General features: G+C 54.4%; 1 protein-coding gene across 1 annotated transcript; it reads right to left on the reverse strand.

Moving 5' to 3' along the window:
- Nucleotides 1–648: 648 nt before the first annotated feature.
- LOC133206435 (serine/threonine-protein phosphatase 4 catalytic subunit) lies at nucleotides 649–9,063 on the reverse strand. Its single transcript, XM_061348051.1, has 8 exons — nucleotides 8,966–9,063; nucleotides 8,042–8,093; nucleotides 7,785–7,835; nucleotides 6,991–7,092; nucleotides 5,932–6,105; nucleotides 5,111–5,237; nucleotides 3,519–3,708; nucleotides 649–835 (listed from the first exon to the last, which is right to left on the reverse strand). The coding sequence occupies exons 1-8, from the start codon at nucleotides 9,061–9,063 to the stop codon at nucleotides 706–708; spliced, it is 924 nt and encodes a 307-aa protein (XP_061204035.1). The 3' UTR covers nucleotides 649–705.
- Between the last annotated feature and the right edge of the window lie 3,612 nt (nucleotides 9,064–12,675).

Raw genomic sequence — 12,675 nt, forward strand, 5'->3', positions numbered from 1 at the left:
TCATTTTTCGACACTTTGGGGCTTTTTGGAGGTTTTTTGGAGGTTTTTTTATCTAAAAGGAGCAGAAACGGCCTCAAAAAAAAACCCCGTTTGGAGGGAAACGGGGGGAGGGGGAGGGGGAAAGGGAAGGGGGGGAGGGGTCACCCCAGAGGTCACCGGAGGTCCCCAAAGGTCATGATGGGGCCGTAAGGTCAAGTCTCACCCATAGGTCATGGCGGGGTCGCTTAAGGTTAAAGGTCACCCCATAGGTCATGGAAGAGACTTGAAGGTCAAAGGTCAACCGAGAGGTCACAGGGGGTCCTTAAAGGTCAAAGGTCACCCCATTTTGGCTATGGGGTTAATAAAGGTCAAAGGCGACCCCATAAGTCATGGGGGTCACGCCATAGGTCACGTGGGGTCCCTAAAGGTCAAGGGTCACCCATGTGAGAGGGTTCACTCAAGGTCAAAGGTCACCCCATAGGGTCACACTGGGCACATTCGGGGGGGGGCAGGGGCAGGCGGTGACCCCAGTTGACCCCTTGACCTCATGTGAACCCATTGTGCCCATTGACCCGTGTTGATCCCATTGACTGCCATTGACTCCCATTGACCCCCATTGACTCCCATTGACCCCATTGACCCCCATTGCTACCCATTGACCACAGGTGACCCCATTGACCCCCCTTGACCCCCGGTGACCCCGGATGACCCCGGATGACCCCGGGGTCACAGGAAGTAGTCGGCCACGGGCTTCTTGGCGGGGATCCCGCGCGTCTCCTGCGGCGCCGCCTCGAAGATGATGAACTCCTTCTGCAGGTGCTCGTCCAGCTCCAAGATGGCCGCCACGTTCCCGCACCTGCGACCCACAGAGACCCATAGAGACACATAGGGACCCATAGAGACACCATAGAGACCCATAGAGACCCATAGAGACCCATAGAGACCCATAGAGACCCCATAGAGACACATAGAGACCCATGGAGACCCCATAGAGACCCCATAGAGACCCATAGAGACCCCATAGAAACCCCATAGAGACCCATAGAGACCCATAGGGACCCATAGAGACCCATAGAGACCCCATAGAGACACATAGAGACCCATGGAGACCCCATAGAGACCCCATAGAGACCCATAGAGACCCATAGAGACACATAGAGACCCCATAGAGACCCATAGAGACCCATAGAGACACATAGAGACCCCATAGAGACCCATAGAGACCCCATAGAGACCCATAGAGACCCAAACAGACCCCATAAGGACCCATAGAGACCCATAGAGACCCCATAAGGACCCATAGAGACACATAGAGACCCATAGAGACCCCATAGAGACCCAAACAGACCCCATAAGGACCCATAGAGACCCATAGAGACCCCATAGAGACACATAGAGACCCATGGAGACCCCATAGAGACCCCATAGAGACCCATAGAGACCCATGGAGACCCCATAGAGACCCCATAGAGACCCATAGAGACCCATAGAGACACATAGAGACTCATAGAGACACATAGAGACCCCATAGAGACCCCATAGAGACCCATAGAGACCCCATAGAGACCCATAGAGACCCAAACAGACCCCATAAGGACCCATAGAGACCCATAGAGACCCCATAGAGACACATAGAGACCCATGGAGACCCATAGAGACCCCATAGAGACCCATAGAGACCCATAGAGACACATAGAGACCCATAGAGACCCATAGAGACCCATAGAGACACATAGAGACCCCATAGAGACCCCATAGAGACCCATAGAGACCCCATAGAGACCCATAGAGACCCAAACAGACCCCATAAGGACCCATAGAGACCCATAGAGACCACATAAGGACCCATAGAGACACATAGAGACCCAAACAGCCCCATAGGGACCCATAGAAACCCATAGGGACCCATAGAGACCCGATAGAGACCCATACAGACCCCATAAGGACCCATAGAGGCCCTACAGAGACCCATAGAGACCCCATAGGGACCCATAAAGGCCCCACAGAGACCCATAGGGACCCACAGAGACCCCATTGAGACCCCACTGATACCCCATAGAAACCCCATAGAGACCCCATTGAGCCCCATTGACTCCCATTGAATCCATTGACCACCAATCCTTAGCATGTCCTTAGCATGTCCCTATCTCCCTTAGGATGTCCTTATCATGTATTTATCCCCCTTAGCATGTCCTTATTATGTCTCTGTCTCTCTTAGCATGTTACTATCCCCCTTAGTGTGTCCTTAGCATGTTACTATCCCCCTTAGTGTGTCCTTAGCATGTTACTATCCCCCTTAGTGTGTCCTTAGCATGTTACTATCCCCCTTAGTGTGTCCTTATCATGTCCCTATCCCCCTTAGCATGTCCTTAGCATGTCCTTAGCATGTCTCTACCCCCTTAGCATGTCCTTAGCATGTCCTTAGCATGTCCTTAGCATGGCCTTAGCATGTCTCTACCCCCATAGCATGTCCTTAGCATGTCCTTAGCGTGTCTCTACACCCTTGACGTGTCCTTAGCGTGCCCTTAGCGTGTCTCTACCCCTTAGCATGTCCTTAGCATGCCCTTAGTGTGTCTCTATCCCCCTTAGCATGTCCTTATCATATCCCTATCCCTCTTAGCATGCCCTTAGCATGTCCCTATCCCCCTTAGCATGTCCTTAGCGTGTCCTTAGTGTGTCCTTAGTGTGTCCTTAGCATGTCAATAAGCCCCTTAGCATGTCCCCATCCCCCTTGGCGTGTCCTTAGCATGTCCCTCACCGGTAGCAGTAGTTGGGGGCGGACCAGACGGTGAGCACGGTCTCCCCGAAGTGCCCCTAACTACAGACCCAATGGGTGTCTATGGGCATTACCCCCTTAGCATGTCCCTATCCCCCTTAGCATGTCAATATGCCCCTTAGCGTGTCCCTAGCATGTCCCTATCCCCCTTAGCATGACCTTACAATGTCTCTATCCCCCTTAACATGTCCTTAGTGTGTCCTTATCATGTCTCTATCCCCTTACTATGTCCTTAGCATGTCCTTATCATGTCTCTAGCCCCTATAGTGTGTCCTTATCAGGTCTCTATCCCCCTTAGCATGTCCTTATCATGTCCCCATACTCCTTAGCATGTCCTTAGTGTGTCCTTAGCATGTCTCTACACTGTTAGCATGCCCTTATCATGTCCTTAGCATGTTCTTAGTGTGCCCTTAGCATGTCTATACCCCATAGCGTGTCCTTAGCATGCCCTTAGTGTGTCTCTACCCCTTCCGCATGTCCTTAGCATGTCCTTAGCATGTCTCTACCCCCTTAGCATGTCCTTAGCATGCCCTTAGCATGTCCCTATCCCCCTTAGCATGCCCTTAGTGTGTCCTTATCCCCCTTAGCATGTCCTTAGCATGTCAATATGCCCCTTAGCATGTCCTCAGCATGTCTGTACCCCCTTAGCATGTCCTTAGCATGTCTCTGTCTCTCTTAGCATGTTGCTATCCCCCTTAGCATGTCCTTAGCGTGTCCTTAGCGTGTCTCTACCCCCTTAGCGTGTCCTTAGCATGTCCCTCACCGGTAGCAGTAGTTGGGGGCGGACCAGACGGTGAGCACGGTCTCCCCGAAGTGCCACTTGTAGCCCTCCATGACGAGCTGGTGCGCGCGCCCGATCATGGCGATGGCGTTGGCGGCGTTGAACTGGGCCACCACATCGCTGCCAAACAGGTACCCGGCCCCCCGGGGGGACACCCCCCAGCCCGTGGTGTCTGCAAGGGGGATAAATGGGGGGGATATGGGGGGGATATGGGGGGGATATGGGGGGGGGATATGGGGGGGGGGGGGATATGGGGGGGATATGGGGGTCTATGGGGGGGATATGGGGGTCTATGGGGGGTCTATGGGGGTATGTGGGGGGGATATGGGGGTGTATGGGGGTCTATGGGGGGGATATGGGGGTCTATGGGGGGCTATGGGGGGTCTATGGGGGTCTATGGGGGTCTATGGGGGTCTATGGGGGTCTATGGGGGGGATATGGGGGTCTATGGGGGTCTATGGGGGTCTATGGGGTCTATGGGGGTCTATGGGGGGGATATGGGGGTCTATGGGGGTCTATGGGGGTCTATGGGGGTCTAGGGGGGTCTATGGGGGTTATGGGGTCTATGGGGGTCTATGGGGGTCTATGGGGGTCTATGGGGGTCTATGGGGGTCTATGGGGGGTCTATGGGGGGTCTATGGGGGGTTCTATGGGGGTCTATGGGGGTCTATGGGGGTCTATGGGGGGGCTATGGGGGTCTATGGGGGTCTATGGGGGGGCTATGGTCTATGGCTTTAATGGGCTATGGGGCCAATGAGTCTACAGGCTATGGGGGGGCCTATGGGGCTGCCACTATCGGGAAGGACCCCCCCCTAATACAGCCACCCCATTGAAGCCACCATTGCACATCACACGTGCCCACAGACACGCTCTAACACGCTCTCACACACTCTAACATGCTCCAACACGCTCTAACATGGTTTAACACACTCTAACACGCTCTAACCTGGTTTAACATGCTGTAACATGCTCTAACATGCTGTAACACGCTCTAACATGCTGTAACATGCTCTAACATGGTTTAACATGCTCTAACATGCTCCAACATGCTCTAACACGCTGTAACACACTCTAACGGTTTAACACGCTCTAACACGCTCCAACACACTCTAACACGCTGGAACGCGCTCTAACATGCTGGAACACGCTCTAACACGCTGGAACACGCTCCAACACACTCTAACATGCTGTAACACGCTGTAACACGCTCTAACACGCTCCAACACGCTCCAACACGCTCTAACACGCTCTAACACGCTCCAACACACAGTAACACGCTCTGACACGCTCTAACACGCTCTAACACGCTCCAACACGCTCCAACACACGGTAACACGCTCCGACACGCTCTAACACGCTCTAACACGCTCCAACACACAGTAACACGCTCCAACACACTCTAACACACTCTAACAGGCTCTAACATGCTGTAACATGCTGTAACATGCTGTAACACGCTCTAACACGCTGTAACACACTCTAACACACTCCAACACGCTCGAACATGCTCCAACACGCTCCAACACGCTCCGACACGCTCGGACACGCTCCGAGACGCGCGCGCGGGGCCTCACCCTCGGGGTCGGACCAGAGCAGGTCGCACATGGGGCCGTCGTGAGGCACCTCCTGCTTGCGGTCAATGGTGCGGATCTGGTCCAGGGTCTGGATGGAGGGCGAGAGCCCGCCGTGCACACAGAAGATCTGCGGGGGAGGGGGCACACGTGGGCTTAGCGTGGGCTTAGCATGTTTGTGTGCTTAGTGTGTGCTTAGCCTGTGCTTAGCATGTTTGTGCCCTTAGCATGTTCTTAGCATGTTCTTAGCGTGTTTGTGCCCTTAGCATGTCCTTAGTGAGTCCTTAAGTGCGTCCTTAGCATGTCCTTAGCCTGTCCTTAGCATGTTTGTGCCCTCAGTGTCCTTAGTATGTCCTTAGCCTGTCCTTATCATGTTTGTGCCCTTAGCATGCCCTCAGCGTGTCCTTAGCATGTCCTTAGGATGTCGTTAGCCTGCCCTTAGTGTGTCCTTAGCATGTGCTTAGCATGTTCTTAGCCTGTCCTTAGCGTGTTAGTGCCCTTAGCCTGCCCTCAGCGTGTCCTCAGCGTGCCCTTCGCGTGTCCTTAGCATGTTAGTGCCCTTATCATGTCCTTATCATGTCCTTAGCCTGTCCTTAGCATGTTTGTGTCCTCAGCCTGTCCTTAGCATGTTAGTGTCCTTAGTGTGCCCTTAGCATGTCCTTAGCCTGTCCTTAGCGTGTCCTTAGCCTGTCCTTAGCATGTTAGTGTCCTTATCATGTCCTTATCATGTCCTTATCATGTCCTTAGCCTGTCCTTAGCATGTTAGTGCCCTTTGCATGCCCTCAGCCTGCCCTCAGCCTGCCCTCAGCCCGTCAGTGCCGCACCTTGCCGTCGATGATGGCCGAGAGGCTGAGGTAGTCGAAGATCTCGGTGCAGTAGCGCCACACGGTGACGGAGCCGTACTTGCGCAGGCACTCGTCGTAGAAGCCGTAGACCTGCGTGATCTGGCGGCTCTCGTGGTTGCCCCGGATCAGGGTGATGCGGTCCGGGTAGCGCACCTGCAATGGGGGGGTAATGGGGTTCCTATGGGTACCTTCTCTATGGGGAAGCAATGGGGTTCCTATGGGTGCCGCACCTGCAATAGGGGGGGGTAATGGGGTCCCTATGGGTGACACTGCTATGGGGAGGCAATGGAGTCCCTATGGGTAGCGCACCTGCAATGGGGTCCCTATGGGTGACTCTGCTATGGGGGGGTAATGGGGTTCCTATGGGTACCACACCTGCAATGGGGTCCCTATGGGTGACACCGCTATGGGGGGGTAATGGGGTCCCTATGGGTACCACACCTGCAATGGGGGCCCTATGGGTGACACCGCTATGGGGGGGTAATGGGGTCCCTATGGGTACCTTCTCTATGGGGCGGCAATGGGGTCTCTATGGGTAGCACCACTATGGGGTGGTAATGGGTTCCCTATGGATACCCCCTCTAAGGGTCCTCCCAGGCAGTAGGGGGCGCCAATGGGTTCCTATGGATACCCCTCTATGGGTCCTCCCAGGCAGCAGGGGGCGCTAATGGGTTCCTATGGATCCCCTCTATGGGTCCTCCCAGGCAGTAGGGGGCGCTAACAGGTTCCCTATGGACCCACATGGGTCCTCCCGCACACCAGGGGGCGCCACCACCTTCCTACCGCTTGGGTCTCCCTATGGGTCCCTCCCTATAGGTTCCCCCCTTTAATGTGCAGGTCCCATGGGATGCCCCATACATTGGGGGTCCTGCCCCATACATTGGGGTCCAGCCCCACACATTGGACTCTGCCCCACACATTGGGGTCCAGCCCCACACACTGGGCTCATGCCCCACAGATCAGGGTCTGCCCCACACATGGGGGTCCTGCCCCACACATGGGGGTCCTGCCCCACACATGGGGGTCCCCCCGCCCCACCTTGAGCGCCAGCAGCAGCAGGAAGGTCTCGACGCTGTAGAAGCCCCGGTCCACGAAGTCCCCCATGAACAGGTAATTGGTCTCGGGGACATCGCCCCCCACCTGTGGGGCACAAAGGGGGCACTTATGGGGCAGGAGGGGGGCACTTATGGGGCAGGAGGGGGGCACTTATGGGGCAAGAGGGGGGCACTTATGGGGCAGGAGGGGGGCACTTATGGGGCAGGAGAGAGGCGCTTATGGGGCAGGAAGGGGGCACTTATGGGGCAGAAGAGGGGCACTTACGGGGCAGGAGGGGGGCACTTATGGGGCAGGAGAGAGGCGCTTATGGGGCAGGAAGGGGGCACTTATGGGGCAGGTGGGGGGCACTTATGGGGCAGGTGAGGGGCACTTATGGGGCAGGAGGGGGCACTTATGGGGCAGGAGGGGGCACTTATGGGGCAGGAGGGGGGCACTTATGGGGCAGGAAGGGGGCACTTATGGGGCAGAAGAGGGGCACTTATGGGGCAGGAGAGAGGCGCTTATGGGGCAGGAAGGGGGCACTTATGGGGCAGGTGGGGGGGCACATATGGGGCAGGTGGGGGGCACTTATGGGGCACAGGGGGGCACTTATGCTGCAGGAGGGGGGCACTTATGGGGCAGGGGGACTGCACTTATGGGGCAGGAGGGGGGCACTTATGGGGCAGTAAAGGGATGTGAGGAAGGTGTTATGGGGCAATGAGGGGGTCCAGGAACACTTGGGGGTCACTTGGGGGTCACTTGGGGGTCGGGGGGGGTGCACTTGTGGGGCAGCTCACCCTGAAGAGCTCCTTGAGGTCATAGAACTGCCCATGGATGTCACCACAGACCTGGGGGGGGAATGGGGGTCAGAGACACACTGCCCCATAGCCCCCCATATCCGCCCCATAGCCCCCTATATCCCCCCCATAGCCCCCCATATCCACCCCATAGCCCCCTATACCCGCCCCATAGCCCCCCATATCCGCCCCATAGCCCCCTATAGCTGCCCCATATCCGCCCCATATCCGCCCCATAGCTGCCCCATAGCTCTCACCGTGACCGGGGAGTCCACCCTCTGCACGTTGCTCTCCTCCACCAGGATCTCCCTGCAGGCAATGGGGGGGTGTTAATTGAGGGCATGCAAATGAGGCAGTGTATGCAAATGAGGCTCTGCAAATGGAGTTGTGTATGCAAATGAGATGATGTATGCAAATGAGGGCCTGTATGCTATAGAGTGTATGCAAATGGGTCCCTGTAGGCAAATGAGAGTGCGTGCAAAATGAGGCACTGTATGTAAATGAGAGCGTATGCAAATGAGTGTATGCAAATGGGTCCGTGTGTGCAAATGAGGCACTATATACAAATGAGAGGCATGCACGCAAATGAAGGTGTATGCAAATGAGGGGTGTGCACGCAAATGAGGTATGTGTGCAAATGAGGGGGTGTATGCAAATGAGGGGGTCTGTATTCAAATGAGGGTGGCTGTGTGCAAATGAGGGGTGTGTATGAAATGGGGTGTGTTCGCTAATGAGGATGTCTATGCAAATGAAGGGGTGTGCATGGAAATGAAGGGTTTGCGTGCAAACTAAGGGATGTGTATGCAAATGAGGCAGGGTGTATGCAAATGAGGGGCTGCCCCATATGCAAATGAGGGGGTGTGTATGCAAATGATGGGGTGTACAGGGGTGAGGGGTGTGTATGGAAATGAGGGTTGTGTACGCGAATGACGGGTGCCTATATGCAAATGAGGGGGTATGTATGCAAATGATGGGATTGTACGGAGGTGAGGTTGCCCATATGCAAATGAGGGGCTGTATGGAAATGAGGGGGTTTGGATGCAAATGATGGGGGTGTACGTGGGTGAGCGTCTGTATGGAAAAGAGGTTGGGTGTATGGATATGCAAATGAGGGGGCGTGTCGGTATGCAAATGAGGGGATGTCCGTATGCAAATGAGGGGCGTGTCGGTATGCAAATGACCTGGCCTTGGCGCACAGGGCCTTGACCTCGCTCTCCTTGATGAGCTCGCAGCGCCGCAGCTGCTCGATCTGCCGGTCCAGGTCGCTCAGCTCCCCCATCCCTGCCGGTCATTAGCATACGCTCATTAGCATACGGGTCATTAGCATACGGGTCATTAGCATAGGGTCATTAACACAGGCTAGTTAGCATAGGGTCATTAACGTAGGATCATTAGCATGGTGTCAACAGGCTAGTTAGCATGGGGTAATTAGACTAGTTAGCAAAGGGTCATTAACATAGGGTCATTAACACAGGCTCATTAACATAGGCTAGTTAGCATAGGGTCATTAACCATAGGGCCATTAACATATGCTAATTAGCATATGGTCATTAGCATGGGGTCATTAACATAGGAGTCATTAACACAGGCTACTTAGCATAGGGTCATTAACATAAGCTAGATACCATAGGGTCATTAACCATAGGGTCATTAACACAGGCTAGTTAGCATGGGGTCATTAACATAGGCTAGTTACCATAGGGTCATTAACATAGGCTAGTTAGCATGGGGTCATTAACATAGGCTAGTTAGCATAGGCTCATTAACATACTCTAACATAGGGTCGTTATCATAGGACAACTAACAGGTTCATTAACGTATGCTAATTAACATAGGGTCCATAACACATGCTACCAAACAGCCTCACAAGCACGGGCTCATTAACATATGCTAATTAACATAGGCTCATTGGCATGGGTCCATTGACCCCCCATATAACCCCCATATCCCCCCCATATCCTCCCATAGACCCCCATAGACCCCCCATAGACCCCCATAGACCCCCCATAGACCCCCATAGCCCCCCATAGACCCCATAGACCCCCATAGACCCCCATAGACCCCCATAGACCCCCATAGACCCCCCATAGACCCCCATAGACCCCCATATACCCCCATAGACCCCCATAAACCCTCCATAGACCCTCATATCCCCCCATAGGCCCCCATAGACCACCCACAGACCCCCATAGACCACCCACAGACCCCCATAGACCCCCCATACACCCCCATACACCCCCATATCCCCCCCTATCTCCCCATAGACCCCCATAGATCCCCATAGACCCCACAGGGCCCCACCGGCAGCGACCTCCGGCGCCGCGGCCGCCGCGCGTCACTTCCAGGCCGGCCCGCAGCCGGAAGCGGCAGTGAGAGGCCGGCGGCGGGAAGTGACGTCAGGAGGGAGGCGGGGCTAGCAACGGAGCGGACGTAACCATTTATCCCTATGGGTCCCATTGATTCCTATGGGTCCCATTGATCTCTATGGGTCCCAGTGCACCCCTATGGGTCCCATTGATCTCTATGGGTCCCAGTGCACCCCTATGGGTCCCAATGCACCCCCTATGGGTCCCATTGCCCCCCCCGTGGGCTCCATTGTGCCCTATGGGTCCCATTGCCCCCTATGGGTGCCATTGCCCCCTATGGGTCCCATTGCCCCCTATGGGTACCATTGCCCCCTATGGGTCCCATTGCCCCCTATGGGTCCCATTGCCCCCTATGGGTCCCATTGCCCCCTATGGGTCCCATTGCCCCCCTACGGAACCCAATGCCACACTATGGGTCCCATTGCCCCCTGTGTGTCCCAATGCACCCCCTATGGGTCCCATTGTCCGTCTATGGGTCACAATGCACCCCCTATAGCTCCCCGTGACCTCTATGGGTCCCATTGCCCCCCTATGAGTCCTACTGGCCGCCTATAGGTCCCTATGTTACCCTATAGACGCCAATGTCCCCCCTACAGGTCCCATTACTCCCCTATGGGTCCCATTGCCCCATATGGGTCCTATTGCCCCCCCTATTGGTCCCAATGCTCCCCTATGGGTCCCAATGCACCCCTATGGGTCCCATTGCCCCTCTATGGGTCCCACTGCCCCCTTTTGGAACCCAATGCCGCCCTGTGAGTCCCAATGCACCCCTATGGGTCCCATTGCCCCCCTATGGGTCCCATTGCTCCCTATGGGTCCCAATGGGCTCCAATACACCACCTATGGGTCCCATTGCCCCCCCTATGCATCCCAATGGGCTCCAATACACCCCCTATGGGTCCCATTGCCCCCCTATGGGTCCCAATGGGCTCCAATACACCCGCTATGGGTCCCACTGCCCCCCTATGGGCCCCATTGTGTCCTGTAAGTCCCATTGCCCCCTGTGGGTCCCACTGTGTCCTATACGTCCCATTGCCCCCTATGGGGCCCATTGCCCCCCCATGGGTCCCACTGATCCCTATGGGTCCCAATGCACCCCTATGGGGCCCATTGATCCCTATGGGTCCCAATGCACCTCTATGGGTCCCATTGATCCCTATGGGTCCCATTGCCCCCCATGGCTCCCATTGCGTCCTATAGGTCCCATTATCCCCCTATGGCTCCCATTGCTCCATCCACATCCACTTTATTCTCGCGCCTCATTGGCTGCAGGGCGGCAGGGGGCGGGGGTTAAGGGGCCAGGGGGCGGGGTTTGAAGGACGGGGGGGGGGGAGGGGGCGTGGCTACGCGGAGGGGGCGTGTCCCGGCGTGCTGACGTCATGGCTCAGTAGGCGTGGTTGGAGATGAAGAGGGATTCGCTGGCGGCGGCGCCCGCGGGGCCCGAGGGGGTGTAGAGGCCGCGGCAGGCCTGGGAGTTAGCCTGGAATGACATGGGAGAACATGGGATAACATGGGATGGACATGGGGTAACATGGGATTAACATGGGATAACATGGGATTGACATGGGGTAACATGGGATAATGACATGGGATAACATGGGGTAACATGGGATGACATGGGGTAACATTCGATAACATGGGATAACATGGGATAACATGGGATTAACATGGGGTAACATTCAATAACATGGGATAACATGGGATTGACATGGGATTGACATGGGATGAGGACATGCGATAACATGGGATAGTGACATGGAATAACATGGGATAATATGGGATAGTGACATGGGATAACATGGGATAACGGGATAACATGGGATAACAACATGGGAAAACATGGGATAACATGGGATAACAACATGGGATAACAACATGGGATAACAACATGGGATAACAACATGGGATAACAACATGGGATAACATAACATGGGATAACATGGGATGACACGGGATGACATGGGAAAACAACATGGGATAACATGGGACAATAACGGGACAATAACATGGGATGATAACATGGGATAATAACATGGGATAATAACATGGGATAACATAACAAGAGATAACAAGGGATAACATGAGATAATGACATGGGATAGGGACATGGGATAGGGACATGGGTAACATGGGATCACATGGGATAATGACACAGGATAACATGGAATAACATGGAATAACACAGAATAACACAGAGTAACACAGAGTAACACAGAATGACATGGTTTTAACATGGAATTAACATGGAATAACACAGAGTAACACAGAATGACATGTAACTAACGTGGAATAACATGAAATTAACATGAAATAACACAGAATAACATGGATTTAACATGGAATAACATGGAACAACATGGAATAACATGGAAATAACATGGAATAACATGGAATTAACATGGAATAACAGAGTGACACAGAAAGACATGGAATTAACACGGAATAACGTGGAATTAACATGGAACTGACATGGAATAACATGGAAATAACATGTAATAACATGGAATAACATGGAATTAACACGT

Source organism: Neopsephotus bourkii, unplaced genomic scaffold (genome assembly GCF_033783945.1).
Source record: "Neopsephotus bourkii isolate Nb327-2 ecotype Australia unplaced genomic scaffold, CSIRO-AGI_Nbou_v1 NB_0, whole genome shotgun sequence".
In the NCBI taxonomy this organism is placed as follows: Eukaryota; Metazoa; Chordata; class Aves; order Psittaciformes; family Psittacidae; genus Neopsephotus; species Neopsephotus bourkii.